The 17,618-nt window shown below is 39.1% G+C and overlaps 1 protein-coding gene across 1 annotated transcript; it reads left to right on the top strand.

Moving 5' to 3' along the window:
• Positions 1-9,063: 9,063 nt before the first annotated feature.
• On the top strand, positions 9,064-10,888 carry RPS29 (ribosomal protein S29). Its single transcript, XM_081134737.1, has 3 exons — positions 9,064-9,222; positions 9,451-9,550; positions 10,789-10,888. The coding sequence occupies exons 1-3, from the start codon at positions 9,161-9,163 to the stop codon at positions 10,795-10,797; spliced, it is 171 nt and encodes a 56-aa protein (XP_080990863.1). The 5' UTR covers positions 9,064-9,160; the 3' UTR covers positions 10,798-10,888.
• The last annotated feature ends 6,730 nt before the right edge of the window (positions 10,889-17,618 follow it).

Raw genomic sequence — 17,618 nt, 5'->3', positions numbered from 1 at the left:
CCCTTATTCTGTCACGGGAAAGGGACTGGACCTGGCCTAGGCGGATCTGCCCTAGCACCTCTGGGATGTGTGAGTTCTTGACTACTTGTGGGAAGGAATTCAAGACAGTCCAGGTGATTTTGAGAGTGTGTTTTTTATAGTTGGGGGCAGTGAAACAAAGGAAGGGCTTAAGATAGAAGAAGCAAGATCACAGTAACAAGTGAGCCAAGGCCGGGCTGCTTTGGGCTCTCTAAAGAGTTAGGCAGAGGAGGGAGGGCCCTCAGAGTTTAGGAGGAAGAGACTAAAATTAAAACCTGAGGAAAGGGAGGCCTGGGCATGCTCAAAGGAGAGCACAAGCTGAGTCCCTTGTCTTGAGGGTTTTTATCTGTTTTCTGCAGGCAGGAATTTTAGGGGAAATTCATCAGCTTTTCAGGTGTGTTTTTTAATATGCTGGTGCATCAAAATGAGCGTACAGTGGGGTTTGGGATCATTTTCTGGTCAGCTTCATCTATATCTTGGATTTGTCTGGCTCTACTTGGGTTTTTTTTTATTTTTCCCCCCCGACTTCATCCAGTTTGGGGTTTGGCTCCCACTAATGGCACTAATTGGGTCTCTGTTATCTATCTCCCTGGCTAGGGTGATTTAAGCTACTCACTCTGGTTGGGGAGGAGAGATGTAAACCATCTACTTGTGTCTGGTAAAGAGGATAGAGTCTTATAATTTATTAGCTGTTAATTGCTCAGCAGTTCATTTGCCTATTTTGTCTCCATTTTCCTCATTCTACTTGCCAGGAAATTTTTTTAGCTTCTTACTACCTACCTCAATTCCATATATTAAAGAAGAACCAGCCCCTGGCTGGTGGGCTTAGTGGTTAGAGCATTGGCCTGCGAACGGAGGGTTCCAGGGTTCAATTCCTGGTAAAGGGCATGTACCTGGGTTGCAAGTTCGAACTCCACTTTGGTCAGGGCGAGTGCGGAAGGCAACCAGTCAATGTTTCTCTCTCCCATCGATGTCTCTCTTTCTCTCTCTTGCTCTCTCCCCCACCCTCCTTTCCACTCTCTCTAAAAATCAATGGAAAAAATATCCTCTGGTGAGGATTAACAAAACAAAAACAAAAAAAAAGGACTAGGCCCTACCTAGATGGGACAAGAGAGGCACCTGGGGTGCACATTTTAAGAAGATGCTCTCAGGGTCATAGTCTTTACTCCTTAAGTGTGCACCCTAGGTGCCTCCCTCTCCACACCCTAGCCATGTCCTCATATTAAATATTGCATGTAAATGACATCCAGAAATACTGATTTTCAATTCAACTATGGCAATATAATTTATCCTGTGGACCCTGAAAAAAGATGATTCCTACTAAGAAGCACTTCTGGTGGCTAAGTTGGCTCAAACTTAAAAACAGAGAGCCTAGCAGCCATTTCTACACAGGGGCCTCTCACAAATCCCACTTCAGGGAGAAGCCTGAACTAAGCTGCCTGCCTCCTATACTGAACTGCTTTCCTGCACTATGTTTCAACCACCTGAAGTAGGCCTTATAAAAGAATTCCTGGAATCCCATTTTAACCAATAGGACTGAGACTTTCCCTGTCCAATCATAGCTGCTATATCCCCATCATCATGATCAGTCAATCAGAGTGGCTCCATTTGACCAATCAGGACAGATTATCTTTTGGACCAATCAAGCTGTGAGGATTAGAGCCCTCATTTGCATGAGGATGGACCAATTATGGATCAGGGATAGGGACTTCTGTCTATATAAGCCAGCTCCCCTCTGATTGGGGGAGTGCACACTTCCCCTTCCAACTAAAGAGTGAGTGTCTCCTGCTGGAGCTGAAAAACAATGAATATGTCGCCCTAGAGTGGAGCAAAGAGCAGAACTGTCTATTCTGAGAGGGACCTGGCTCCAGGGCTGCCTCACCCTAGGGCCTCATCTCAGGGATTTCTAATGGCTGTGCTGTTTCACAGCCCTCCTGTATCACAATTGAGCTGTTTGCACTGAATAAAATTTTCTTTTTCACCACTCCAAAACTTGGGATCCCTGATAGTGTTGAAGCCAAGGACCGTCAGTTGACACTAGCATGCATTGTGGACTGACTGGATGTGGAAATACACAAGGAATGTTTTATTGGGCTATAGGTTTTGACAAAAGGAACCAAAGAAATAACATCTAGATTTGTTTTACTTCCTATTTTTCCGGGCCTACATACTACCCTAATTCCCTTTTGTCTGTTTTCCTCATACTAATTAATCCTATTAATCTTTCAAAACCCACTTCGGTTTCCACTAAACTTTCTGTAACATGTTGATCTTCCTTTTTGGAGTGGGGAAATCCAGTTGCACTTAAAACTACCTTTTCCTTAGTGGCGAATACCAGGCATTCAACAGATAATTAATTGATTCTGACTTTTCCCTTTATTTGTGCCCATAGGATACTCTTCTCCTACTTAGGTTTGTGGCTCACTTGGGTTTATGCTAGTAAAATCACAGTCACACCCTAACCAGTTTGGCTCAGTGGTTAGAGCGTCAGCCCCTGACTGAAGGGTCCTGGGTGCAATTGCAGCCAAGGGCATGTACCTCAGTTGCAGGCTTGGCCTGGTTAGGGTGCATGTGGGAAGCAACCAGTCGATGTGTCTCTCTCTCATCGATGTTCTCTCTCTCTTCCACTCTCTCTGAAAAGCAATGGAAAAATATCCTCTGATGAAGATTAAAAAAAAACAAACCACGGTCACATCATGTTCTTAAAGAGTGAGGTTACAGTCAATGGACACAATCTGTGGTTGACTTGTCTGCCCTAGCATGTTGAGACCAGATCTTGGAGTTGGTTTTTGTTTTTTTTTTCAATGGTAAGCTTCATCTAAAATAAAGCTAAAATAGGTAACAAATATGTATCTAAGCATTAGAATTCTATAGTACTGCCTTGTGCCTGTTGACACTCTTTGATCATGTTTTATAGGTTGTGTTTCCACAATGATTTCCTAATTAATACTTGTGTTTATTAGTAGTGCCATGTCACTTTAGAGCTGCATTACTTACCTTCAGAACTATTCCTCAGCTTACCAGGTCTTCTTCATTGCATTTATTCATTCATTTAGTATTTATGGTGTTCTTGCTAAGTGACAGTACCTATGCTAGATGTTTAGATTGCAAAGATGAGTTGACAGTGTTTAGGCAAGATAAGTAAATCAACAATTATACTACAATGGATAAATGTTAGATGAGGACATTAGAGTAGTATAAAGTAGCCAGATGATGAAAACAATTTGTTTGCTAAACCTAGGCCTTTGAAAACCATTGAAAGCAAAATTTTCAAGTGGGGGATAAAATTCAGATCTGTTTAAGAAAGGTTACTGTGGTCAGTAAAGAGATTACTTTGGAGGTAGAGCAAGCCCAGGGGCAGTTATCAGTAGCTAATGCAACAAACCATCTACACTGCTGCCAAAATAAATTTCTAAAGAGGTCTTCTATGATAGAATCCTAAACTTTTAGAGCTGAAACATAGTTTACAGATATTCTAATTGAATTCTCTCAGTTTACACAAGGGGAATAGAGGCCAAAAAGAGTAAAGGGATTTGCCTATGACTTCATAGATGGTGTTAGAACAAATAGTACTAGAACTCAAGTCTTATATACTGTACTTAATTCTTCCCAAAAGTTTTCATGGATTTCCACTCTTTGCAATTTAATTAAATATGGATGCCCAAAGGCTTCTCTCTTATTCCTTTGGAATCCAGGTCCTATTACGGAGCTGGACAAATCTCCCCAGTTCAGTCTCTGTGGTTTTCAGTTCCTGCTTAGCACCTGCTCTTTAGGATTCCCTGGAGCTCAACTCTGAATTTTAAAACATATGATATTTCATCTAGTACTTTTGGGTGTTAATGGCAAGAAGAATCTTACATTACCTTGCCCAAAATAGTGCCATATGACTACCTATTTAATGCTTGTCTTCTCTTCTAAACTACAAGCTTCCTGGGACAAGTTCTGAGTCACTACTGTTATATTCAAGACCTAGTGTAGAGTTCACATTTAGTAGGTACTCAATGGATATTTGTAGAAAGAATAAGTAGAATGAATACATGCTATTCATTTAACAAATATTTGTGAGAGCCTGCAATGTGCTAGAATAGAGCAAGCTTAAAGACTAGTGTGTAGGGCTGCTCAGTTGAGACCCCTCTCGCTGTGGCAGGAGCTTTTGTCTCTCCTTCAATAAATTTTTGCTTTCGCTTACCAAAAAAAAAAAAAAAGACTAGTGCATAGTCGATTAATACTGCTTGTGTTGGAACAAGTAGCTAGCCATTTGGAAGGGAGGAAAGCTAGATTTCTCCCTTACTCCTGGGGACAGTGAAATAAATTTTAGATGGATTCAAGATTTAAAGCCCCGGCCAGGTAGGTAAGTTGGTTAGACCATCTTCCCAGTATGCCAAGGTTTGGGTTCAGTCTCCTGCCAGGGCACATACAAGAAGCAACCAATGAATGGATAAATAAGTGGAACAACAAATCAGTGTGTGTTTTCTCTCTCTCTCTCTCTCTCTCTCTCTCTCTCTCTCTCAAATCAATAAAAAAAAAGATTGAAAATGTAAAAGTACTATAAGAAACAAATTTTAAAGAATTTTGACACAAAACCTAAAAGATGTAACAAGTAGATAAATTTGAATATCTAAAATTTAAACATTTTTTATGGACGAATATACCAGAAACAAACAAGAATCTGGGATTGCCCTTGTTACCAAACCCAAGGGATTCACTCTTGGGGTGTTCTCTTTAAGAATGAGAGGTGGTTATCCTTAGGTAGTTTTATTTATTTGCAGCAAGTAAAGGAAACAAGGGATTCACATCCAAAGCTCTGTCTCCTAGAAGGGAGGCTTAGCCATTGACTTCTTTGCAGTTGGCTACACTTAAATCAGGTTGCGTTCCTGTCAAGCTCATTCTGTTTACAGCTTTATCTGCAAAATACCATGCTATAATTTAACGTGTAGCAGGAAAAGCATTTAGTAAGGATAGGCCAGACCTTGAGACCTTTATCCTATCTAACATGGTGAATCAACTAACAGTGTAACCAATATGAAAGTCAAGAGGCTTATTTTCTTGCATGGTAAGCATTTAAAAATATATGAACTAAAGATCAGCAACACATTAAGAAAGTGGGCTGTACACTTAAGGAGAAATTCCCAGATAAAAATACATGGCTGGATTATAAAAGAGTAGACAAAAAAGGTTCCATATACTAAACCTGACAAGCTCAGGGGAAGCCAGCATGGTGGCCCTACAAATTCAGTGACTGAAAGTAACCACATAGGATGGTCTGAACACAAACATTCCTAAATCAAAGCAAGTCATGGGGTAGTCACGTCCTACCCCTATAGCTTCCTTGACAAAGGAGACCACAGAACCCTTCATTGCTATCTTATTGCCTGGATATCACCTCTCTGTGCTATGAGTGTTAACTGTCCTGTACCCACTAATGTAAAAGAAGTATGTGTCTCTTCGTTTTAGTTTTTCTTTAATCCCAGAGATTTCCCTGCTTTGTTTTCTCCCGCCCCCTTAATTTACCATCAGTGGATTTCATGTAACCTTCCTTATGTCTCCTCATTTGATTCTAATTGTATAAAATAAGCTGCAAAACTGCCATTCTCCAAAGAATTTTCTCAGTTCATTGAGATTTTGCTTCCCCACAACTGTTGTCAGTTTGGCTCAAATAAACTCATAATAACTCTCTATATGTTTGGACATTTCTTTTGTTGACAATAGGAAAACATGATCTGTCTCCTCAAAATTCAAAATTCAGGACAAATGTAAAAAAGCTTGCTGTTGGGGGATTGTGGGAAAAGATACTTTTCTATGGGTATGAATTTGAATTGTTACAATTTCTGTATAGAGGAAATTGGTAATATCTAAAACTGTAAAAACTCATATTTAGGCCTAGCAGTATCATTTCCAGAATTTCATTTTATAGACATACTTTATTATATTGATATACTATATAAATATAAATACAACATAAGTATGCAAAAATAAAGGATGTTTCAATTTACTTTTATTCCCTTTTTGCTATACATTTCTCTATATCTTTTATATTCTAAGATGCTTTATTATCTACTTATTTGTGAAAACATTGGATATGGCATGCCTCTGTGTAAATGAAAGGTATAAATATATATAATTATAAATACATGCGTATGTATTTGGACACATTTATGCTTATAAATGTACATATTCGTGTGTAAGTGTATATAGAAAGGTAGATATTTTTTAAGGGATTCCCTTTCAAACATGTTGTTCTGGACAGGAAGACTGAAGAAAACAGAGGTCTGGGCTGGAGACTTAGTTTTAAAAATGTATTTTTGTATGTTTGTATGTATTACTTTAGAGCATATAGTTAATTAAAATATTAATATTTGCTGAAATGTATAGCTGTACAAACTATTAAATGTTAGACTTTAAAAATGATTAAGTCATTAACAGCTTAATTCTGACCAGCTGGAAAGAACTGGCTGATGAAGCTGAAGTGTTCATTATTATTGTAATAGCCAAACATGCAAAATATATATCTTAGACCTTGTTTATGGTAAAATAGATTTTTACAAGTTTAGAGAAAAGGTATGATTGTATTCCTAAAGGCTCTGAAATGGAAGATAATTCAAGAGAGATGCAGGCCTTTAAGCTATGAAATTTTGCATGTATAATACCAAATGATTGTGAAAATAATTTGAGAATGAAAACAGGAGTTATCTTGCATAATATTGTCTTAATATGCAGATCATTCCAATTTGTTTAGATTAAAAAATAATGTCTATACTCTGTACTGTTCTAGTGTTTCAGTCTTATGAGTATTTTATTTTTTCAAAAAGAAAACATCAATAGGAATTATCTGAACAAGGAGATTATGACACATTTGTTTTGTTTTTTCTTTGCATTTCATTGTGTTAAAAAAAAGAACCAAATCCATTAAGTATTGTATTAGGAAAAAAATGTATCTAAAAAGTATTTAAAAGCCAAATACAAAAGAGTACTAGGAACCTGTAAGAAGACTATGGGATTAAGCTATAAACTCTTTATAAACATTGGGTTGAAATGGACTTTTGAAGCTGTACTCTCAGCTTTCTTATTGAAAAAAAAATCAATCATTCCATTGGTTTTGATGGTGCTACATTATCCTAAAAATTAGAGGAAATACAGCTTCTCAACTGCAGTCTCGTAATAGCTCCATCAAGAACAACTTTCAAGACCAGAGGAAACATTAAAAACTACTTGAATATTAAGATAGTTGAGATTGTTCAAGTGTAACTAATGGATTCTTGTCTTTTTTTTTTTTTTTTTTTCCTTTTAAATGAGTTCACATCTCTGGGCCCAAATGATTATATGTGAGTGTTGAAAATATTTATGGAATTGATCTCAGAGCCATTGTTATCTTTTATTGAGGCCAACTAAGTAAAGCCTGAGAAGGGTATACAGTACTGTGTAGATGGGCAAATGTTAGATCAGCTTTTGAGAGGCACATTGATTTTGTGAACTAAACATCAACGACTGATATAAAGTCCAGGAAAACTATAGAAGCTTGACACTGGACTCTCCACCATCAGGCTTTAAAATAAAATACCCTTTCAATCTTATCTACCACTAGGCTTGTTTATCATCCACTCTAGTTAGTTACACAAAGTTGTTTACTTTCCCCAAGTCTTTTCCAGCTCCATTCTTTGGCTCAAACTTCCTCTCACTAGGCATTCCCTTCAAGTCCTGCCTATAGAAATCCCACTCTTCAAGGTTTACCTCAGAGGCCCCTTAAGCACCAAGCTAGAAGTAATTTCTCTCTCCTTTGCTCCTCTTGTATTCCATGAGCACATCCATTATTGAATACAGAATATTCTGCGTACTTAGCTGTATACACTTCATTGAGTCACAAAAATTGAAGTTGGAAGGAAGGGTTTTGAGACAATCCGGTTTCCATCACATCTGCAAGATTTAAGGGCAGGGATCAAGTCACATCTAGTTTTTAAATCTCTGATTTGTTTCCTTCTTTATGTAATGAGTGCCTAATTTAATGATTGGGAGGGGCATACCACCAGAATCCTGAAGAAACGCAACGTTTAAGTTGTTTTTCAGTTCTTATATGAGTTCACCTGGATTGTTACATCCTGTTGCACATTTTATAGATCTAAAGCTTTGACTCCAGAGCTATATACAGTTTCAAGTTTATCTAGAGATATTTTAAATGACCATGTGCATATAGACATTTATCAGATTATTAGATGGCATTTGGTTTTCACCAGTTGTTTTGTCACCAAGTCATGTGGTCAAAGCCACATACATTGCATGGCTACTTGTTTCTGTTTAAACTCAACCAACTCCATTTAAATATCAAACACACTAAGTCTTGCATCGTTTTTCTGGAACGGTGTAGGTGTATTTCTAGGAGTGTCAGTTACAAAGACAACTGAAAATACACTCTACAAAACAGAAGCTCCTACTGTTGACTTGTAATCATTACAGCTGGTTTTAAGTTATTTTGTAACTTATTCCAGTAGGTGTCAGTGCTGAGTTGAGGCAAAGTTCGTTTTCCAAGTGTAAAATTTTAACTAAAAAATTTTTTGGAAAAGTTATTTAAGTTCAGGCGATGAAAAATATCAGTTGTACGTCATTATTTCTTGAGGACTTTTTACAAAAGAGACGGGGTCTCGCTATGTTGCCCAGGCTGGAGTGCAGTGGCTATTCACAGGCGCGATCCCACTACTGATCAGCACGGGAGTTTTGACCTGCTCCGTTTCCGACCTGGGCCGGTTCACCCCTCCTTAGGCAACCTGGTGGTCCCCCGCTCCCGGGAGGTCACCATATTGATGCCGAACTTAGTGCGGACACCCGATCGGCATAGCGCACTACAGCCCAGAACTCCTGGGCTCAAGCGATCCTCCAGCCTCAGCCTCCCGAGTAGCTGGGACTACAGGCGCGCGCCACCGCGCCCGGCGCTGGGCGGAGGCGCCGCGCCGCCTTAGAGCCTCCGCTCTGGTGACGTCATCAGCTCTGTGGCCTACATTTCCCAAGACTACTCACCCACGTGAAATAGCGTGGCCACATCGCGCATGCGTCGTGTGTCAGCACGGCATTTTGGGAAACTGTCCCCAAAAGTTCAAGAACGCATGCGTGGGCTAGCTCGCTCCTTTTGCCTCGTTGCTTCAGAGAGAGCAAGATGGGTCACCAGCAACTCTACTGGAGCCATCCGAGAAAATTCGGCCAGGGTTCTCGTTCTTGGTGAGAGAGAGGATGTCCTTTTAGGGAAGGGTTGCTCTGGGGCGCGACGGTGCTTGAAATCTAAGAAGAGGAAGTCGCAGGTGGGGGGACCGAATCGGAGCCGTCACTGCCGCCATTACAGGCCTCTGTTGGGTCTGAAAGCCAGCGGTGTGGATGGTGGCTCCCCCCCGAGTGTGCGGGATCCTTTCATTTCTGCTACCTGTCGTAATGCTGTCTCTCTTCTTACAGCCGCGTCTGCTCAAACCGGCACGGTCTGATCCGGAAATACGGCCTCAATATGTGCCGCCAGTGTTTCCGTCAGTACGCGAAGGATATCGGCTTCATTAAGGTACGCGGGCGCGGGCGCCCTGCCCTGCCGTGCTCTTCCTGCTCTGTGGGCGGCGAATGCGCCGGTCGCTCTTTAGTGAGCAGTCGGCTAACAGCGTTTTCCTCTGCTTTAGTTAGAAGGGCAGCCGGTGACACTTGAGAGTTTTGGCAGTCAGGTTAATAGAATAGGGAGGGGGAAGGCCCTAACTCCATTTTACCCAGCTCTGCCAGTATTAGGTGCCATGTATTATACTGTATAAAATTAACTTTCAGAACCACTGAAACTGAATTGCAGGTATCTTTAATTGTGCCTAGACATACATATGTGTGTTAACCGCTGCCCTGAAATGCTCGATAGTGTCATATACTGGAATGAGCTTGAGACTTGGGGCTAGATAGACCTTGTGAAGATTCAGGCAGTGGTCAAGTAACTTAAATGTTTCTGCCTGTGAAAAATGAACGGTGAGGTTTTAAAAGATTAGTTAATATATGTGAATATATATAAAATAATGTATGTGAAGTTTCTTAACTTGTAATAATCAGTTACTAGGAGTTGATTTTTTTATTTTTATTTTTTGTGAAAACGAATTCCTTATGGGCTCCGAGATGCATTCATGTAGCTTGTTTAGGATACTGAGTGGAACCTACTTGTTTAAAATTGATGTTTTTGTGTTGACGTAGTCTACTAAGTATAAATTGTTAATGTGAGATCTCTGTGGCAGAGACAAAGTAACTTAGCTTAGACTTTTACCCTTGACCAGTACTTAACAAGTAGGTGTTTGTGTTGATATGGAAGTTTAAATAACTCAGTGGGAGGTAGAATATCTCTGAAGAGTTAGTGAACTCAGGCCCACTCCCTAGCTTTATGTCTTCAGTTTCTCCTAGAGGCTAAGATGAACAGCTCTTAATATAGTGTCTGGCACACACTGAGTGCCAAAATGGCTGTGTAATTATCTACTTAACCATCCTGAGCTTTTGGGGAAGATCATTTTGCATAGTAGTGTTTCTGTAGTGGGAAATATCTTTGAGGGAAGAAGTGAGAATACCAGTACTGAAATTCAGAGTATAATTGTTGAGGTTTATAGAACAGCTTGTAATAGGCATTCAGTAAATATTTTAAACTATTTAGATCTTGACAGCTAGTTCAGATGGGTCAGATTTCCAGTTTAAACCACATTCTATTATGAGCCATTTTTTGTGTGAGTAAAGTGGATATTTAAAGCATTTGAATTAATTTATTTTCTATCTGCTTTTTTTCAGTTGGACTAAGTGAACTTCCATGAATGGGTCATTCAAGACATCTACCTTACCGCAGAATGCTGTCTCTTTGTACATAAAATAAAAAGAACTTCAAATATAAGTGTTTTAGTGTGAATGGAATAGTCACATGATTATAGAAATCTGCTATCACTAAAATCTGCTCTGGGCATTTGCCCAGAGGTGGCAGTCCTAGCTTTTGGGATACTTCACACAGGAAAACTTGTAAATTTCTCAGATATTTATGTGTTGTGGGCAACATAGATTTTGGTGTGACAAGGGTGGAAGGGAAACAAAGCTGTTGGAATAGTTTAGGCAAGTGATCTTGTCTTGGACTGAGATAAAAGAGAGTGGTTGAGGTAGTCATAAACAGTGACTTGAACAGGATTTGTTGAAGGGTTGGATGTGGGAAAAACAAAGCAAAAAGGATAGCTTCAAGGGTTTTGGCACCTGAGCATCTGGAAGGCTAGAGTTGCTATTGAGCTAGAACAAAATTCAGTTTGGGAAAGATTAATATTTCGGTTTGGGACAAAGTAAGTTCAAAACTTTAATTAGACATCTGTGGAACTCTCAAATAACTCTGTATAAATTCATCTGCAATCCTTGGGAGCTTGGGACTGAGATAAAACTTCGGTTGTCCTCAATGTATCTAGTATTTTGGGATCTCATCCTGTGAATGGGTGATAACTAAGCCCTAAAGCCTAGGGAGTAAATATATGGAAAAGAGGATTGTTCTGGGTTACTTCAAGAATAGGTGGGATTTAGCAAAGTATATCAAAGCAGGACCAAGTAAGTGGCATACTAGAAGCAAACTAGGAAGTGATCAGTTGTAAGTGTGTCTCTGATACAATTTATTACTGTAATGTCATCTGAAAGTCAGGAAAATGGAGTGGGAAGAAAAATCATAACTGATTGTGGTTAAATCAATGCGAAATTTTGGAAAACCGGACCACATATTGCTAGTGTACCTTCTAGGGCCTTAGAAGGAGCTCATGGAAGTTGGAGACACTGAAGTTTAAGTTTCAAGAGCTTCATAGTAAATACACATCTGCTCCTTACCTTGAGTCCCAGTAATAGGTGATGGTAAATTGCAATTGCTGGAGAAGTGTCTAGGGAAGAGCCAGGGTTCAGTCAGGGTAAGGAGACTGAAAGAATATTGGGAGAAGAGGTTGAAGGAAAGTTTTTGGTATTGAAATGGAGCTGATCTTCCAGATAGGGTGGGTGAGAAGCTCACCAGCTGAGCAAATGTAAAAGTTTGTGAAATATTGTGAGATATTTACACATCTAATGATTTAGGTAAATGAGGATCTGAGATGTTTGATTTGGGCATGAAAGTTTTGGATGAGCGGTCTAGAATGGCCCTGTATAAATGCTGTAAGAATTGTGCATTGCCTGAGGGAACACGTGGAAGGGAAAACTCCCTAGCCTGTCCTGGGCTTGTGTGTATGTGGTGGTAGTGGGTGGGGAGGCTGGTGTGGATAGGTTGTCTGGTTTTTCTGCTAGGGGTTGAATAACTTGCTAATTATGCTACACATTATCCTAAGTGCTTTATGTGTATTATCTTTTTCAAATTTCAGAATACATTTCTATAGATACCTTATGTAGGTGAGGAAACAGGCTTAGAAATTAAGTTATTTCCCCAAAGTCTCCCTAAGTTAGAAAGGGATCAAAACTGTACAGGAACTTGGATCTGACATCTGTCTGACATGCTCATGCTCTTAATACCCATAATACATTGTAAGGTTTAAAGACCATCTCTTATCCCTAAAGATCAATTATATGAAGGCAGGAACTGTGGTTTCTTTCCATATTTAACAACACAGCATGATGCCTTGTATGTTAATAGTAGTTACTCAGTTGTTGAGTTGAATTAAGTTACCTAGTAAAAGTTCGATAATGTTCATGGCAAAAGATTGGAACGTAGAGCATTGGAGAATATTCTAGGCTTGGTTCCCTTGGATTATTAAATTAGGGCTGACTGGGACCTGTTTAAAGGACTTGTTCAGTCAAAGATTTTATTTAGCTCATTGATTAATGAAACCAGTAAGATGTTTCAATTCATTTAAAGGAGAATTCAAAGGACCACAATAGGTGAATCAAGGATGTGGAAATGAATTTACAAGTACATGTAAAACTGACTTTTTCTACAAGGGAGAGAAGTTAACTACCAGACAGAATCATTTATGTACAACTTTTAAAGTTGTAAAATAGCTCAAAGACAAAGGTTCAGAGTTCCCACCTACCCCAAGATGGTTCTAAACAAAGCTTTATTATCCATGAAAGACATCTAATAATCTTGGTTTATGTCTAAGTCTCACAATTTTTCTCCAGATTTTTAGGCTTTTACCTATAATGGTTAAATTTTTTGAGTGCATGCTCTGTGCTAGGCACTGTTACTGCTTTACTTGAATAATACACCTCTGAGGTATAACCTCATTTTACACCCGAGGCACAAAGAATAAGTAACTTTCCCAGACAGCACAGTCGGAGAGATTCAAATGAGGTAGTGTGCTTTGAGAACTGCTATTACCATTAAACTGTAAATGTCTGACAATTAGGGAAAGCTTTGGTAAATACTGGTAGTCTACAAAGAAGCTAGAGAGATAATTTTCAAAAATGGAAAATTGTGTATGGGGTACAAGTTCACTGTTAAAAGAATGCACAGGGGAAAAAGGAAACCTCTTAGTATGTTAGCAGTGATTGCTTTGAGGCAATAGAATTACTGGTGATATGACTTGAAGTAGTCAGGTAAGTTTTATTTAGGGGTATGGTATGCGGTGGCTATAAAAACGCAGAGTCTGGGGTACCAATATTGCTAATTAGGCTTCTGCTCCTCCCCAAATAGCTCTTAGGTTGCTCTATTAGCAAGTATGTTCTTAGTGTTGCTATGATTTCCTTCCACTGATTCCCACCTGTTGATATTCTACATGATCCTGTGCAAAACAAGTCTAATGTTTTTTCTGCAAGAGAAAAGGTTAAATATTTAGGCATGAGGGCTCTCATGTTCTCCCATAATCTTATTTCAGGTTAACCATTCCTGATTATTTCAACTATTCCTCATGGGACATGATTTAGAGCCATCTTTGGTGATCTCTGAATTAATTCCACTACCTGGATCCTGAGAGTGCCTGGCACAGCATTTCACAGGGCAGGCATGAAGTAAAATTTTTTGAATGAATAAGTGAGCAGATTTGGTAATGATTTTAATTTGGTTGGGCATCAGTACTTTACTTTTTATGGGCCCTCTTTCACTGTTACAGAAAAACCAGAGACCATGGCCTTTCACAGCTACCTGCATGGCTAATGCCCTTTACAGTTTTAAAGCTGCCTGCTTTGCATAACCTCTACCTAGGAAATAGTTCTTGTAGAAAACTATCTTTAATAATTGGTGTCTTAGGGCTTTGGGATATGTAGAGCAAAGCTCTTCTAGTGCTATGATGAAGGGTGTAACAAGGTGTTTGTATTTCCTCAATATCCACAAGAGTTGAAAAAGGGAAGAGAAGGCTGAACTAGATCAGGGGTAGGGAACCTTTTTTCTGCCAAGGGCCATTTGGATATTTGTAACATTATGGGTCATACAAAATTATCAACTTAAAAATTATGAAGAAAGCTAGGTTTATTGAATTTCAAGTCCTGCTTGCGGTTTCCTTGGCAGGGCCAGACCAAATGATGTCTTGGGCCGTATATGAACATTCCCCACCCCTGTACTAGGTGTTTCTTAAGGGTTAATCTAGAAAATCAAAGGTTCAGTTTGTTGATATTACAAGTCAGGACTGGCTTTTTAAATTAAAAATTCCCTTTTTAAGCCCGGCCATTGTGGCTCAATAGTTGAGTGTCAATCCATGAACCTGGCGGTCACTGTACAATTCCTGGTCAGGTCATATGCCCTGGTTGTGGCTCGATCCCCAGTAGGGAGTGTACAGGAGGCAGCCAATCTGTGATTCTTTCATCAATGATGTTTTTTTCTCTCCCTCTCCTTTTCTCTGAAATCAATAAGGAAAAAATGTTTAAAAAAATCCTTTTGTTAAATTCAGCCTATTATGTATGTCACTGGTAACCATTCCCTTCAGATGATTTGATTTGTAAACAAGTCCTGGATCACTGTAGGTGTGTTTATGGTTTTAGATGTTGCAGCAATGAAACAACAACTTTAAGAAAGCTTTGAGAGTACCAGTAGCCTCATGCACATTATAAACACAATAATAATTATGCTTAATGTGTAAACAGCTCCCCTGTGTAGACTTGCTGAGCCTCTGTTGCCAAACATCAAGCATTAACAGCAGGGGCTAGAAAAATCAATAAGCCTTTACCCAAGGAACTGGATATGTAGGTTACTAAAACTAACAGCTGCCCATAAAGAATAATATATTAATGCTAAAGGAGGTTTTATTTCCTAAAAAAAAAAAGAATATATTAAAGGATTACTTGACAGTGATAAACATTTCATGGCAGCACAGACAAATCAATAAAAGCACAAAATAAGAAATGGAATCTCTTTCTTGACAATCTACTTAGTTTAATTTCATAGACTGAGTCTGGTTTACTTTGCATTCCCTTCACATACCCACAAATCCCATTTTATGATGACACTTGTGTATCTGTTCGTCCTTCAGTGCTAATTAACTCCTGCTACCATTCATGAAGATTAAGTGTGGACACAGCACAGTAGTCTAGTCAATCAGAACAGAAAAGGGTTTGTGAAAATGAATGCATACTTGAAACTTTTTTGGGAGATTTTTTGATAGGTAATCTCCAACATAATTTCTTTTAAAGTTTTCTACATGGTTGGGAGTCTTCATTATATGATTCTTGAGTATTCTAGCTTCGTTACCAAGGGAGCATATCATGACAATGACTCCTCCTCACTTCAGTCCTCCATAATAGGCTTTCTAAATAATCTCATCCCTTGTTAATGACTTAAATTTTTTTCCTGAAAGCCCTGCCACTAAGTTAAAAGCTGTTAAATGAAAGGAAAAATTCCATGAATTAGATTACGATGTATTACATTGTAACACAAGATAGTCAAGTAATTTTCACAAATAGAAAAATATACTAATTAAGCAATGAAAAAAAAGCTTATAAAAGTAATAATAATTTGAAAGTATTCTGACACCAACTGGTGTACTGAAATTCAATTCTGGCACTAACTACTGGAGTTAGCACAGCCCCATAAATTAAAGGGCATGATCCACCATGAGGCTGTCATCACATCTGATACTAGTCACGCTTTGGGAGTCCAGGCCACTTTCAGGATAATGTTTATTTTCTACCTCTCTCAATGCAGTGCTCTGTGGGAAAATGTATGTCTATAAAATTTATTTTTCTTATTAATCACCCAAGGATATTCTTTTCCATTGCTTTTCAGAGAGAGTGGAAAGGAGAGGGAGAAACATCAATGTGACAGAGACACATTGATTAGTTGCCTCCTGCACACACTGGGGATCAAGCCTGTACCAAGGTATGCACCCCTGGCTGGAATTGAACCCAGGACCCTTCAGTCCATAGGCTGACACTCTAACCACTGTGCCAAACTGAGCAGGGCTATAAAGTTTCTTGAGAGAAATAAGCCCTTAAGTGAATAGCCTCTGCCTTTTTATAATCCCATAGGACACTAGGTTTTGAGGCCTTACCTAAGCCAAATTTCACCATGTTGATGCTTGAGCCAAGAGGAGAATCCTTAGGCTTGCCCAGAATTAGTAGGTTGTGTAATTCCTCTGATTGGGCAAGACTGAGGCTAACCCCTCCCAGAAGATGAGGGAGAGAGGAGTCAGGAGGTACAATTCGTGAGGCTCATTTCTTGAGAGTCTGTAAAGTAGGATAGATCAGCATCTAATCCAGCTGTGGCAACCTCCAGGCAAGAACGTTCTTCAAAATCTCACCTTGCTTGGTATTGGAGGTTCAACTTCTCTTTCTTTGATCTATATTTACTTGGAGAATAGCTAGTTTACACTGGTATCTAATCACCCAAAATGACCCTTACTGTCCTAATGAAAAATTCCATCTCTTACATTTAAACACACTAATTGGATAGCTGTTTTCATAATAAAGTATCAATGAAAAGTGGGTCATTCTAGAAGGCAATAACCTCATCTGTTAAAATAAGTATAATGATTATAGTACCTCTGAAGTGTTGTAAGTATCAAATGAACTAATGTTTAAAAGTGCACAGATGGGTGACTGTGTATGATTTTGGATGGATGGTGTAAAGCTTTGAAGTGAAGGCTGGGGACTTGAAGCAAAACTCATCCTCCAGGTGCCTGAGGATCCAAGATGAGGTCGGACATGCTAGGAGCACACATCTCACTTGTGTTGATGTGTCAAATAGTCACCCGGAGTTGGAATGACCATAGCGTTAGGCGCTTGAAGAGTGCATTTGCTCTCTGGCACTGCTGCTCCAAGGAGCACAATCTTAAAGCACTATGGAATGAGTGCCTTGGGCATCCCAAGGGTCACACTTTTTATGGAGACCAGTGTCCTATATTCACTGCTCCTATTTCTGCTCTAGTGGTCCTTATAACATATAGGCTCCTGACTCAGGAGTGTTAGGCCTGCAAGTAGAGAGATGTAACATTTCTTAGACTAAAACACTGAGATAATTGACCACTCAATCTTGGGACAGCACACTGAAGAAAAACAAAAGTGAATAAAATGAAATGGTCAAGGGGTCGTAGATGAAAACATTTATGGAAAGAACTGTTGACAAGAATATATTTTTGTGTGTGTATTTGTCATGTATTGCCTTTTATTAACATTTGTCCTTGCAATTCATTCTAAATCTATTTCTTTTTTTTGTTGTTTTGTTAACCCTCACCTGAGGATATTTTTTCCATTGA

The sequence above is a fragment of the Miniopterus schreibersii genome (genome assembly GCF_964146895.1).
Source record: "Miniopterus schreibersii genome assembly, chromosome: 1".
NCBI classification, from domain to species: domain Eukaryota; kingdom Metazoa; phylum Chordata; class Mammalia; order Chiroptera; family Miniopteridae; genus Miniopterus; species Miniopterus schreibersii.
This window is presented reverse-complemented; position numbering and strand designations above follow the sequence as displayed.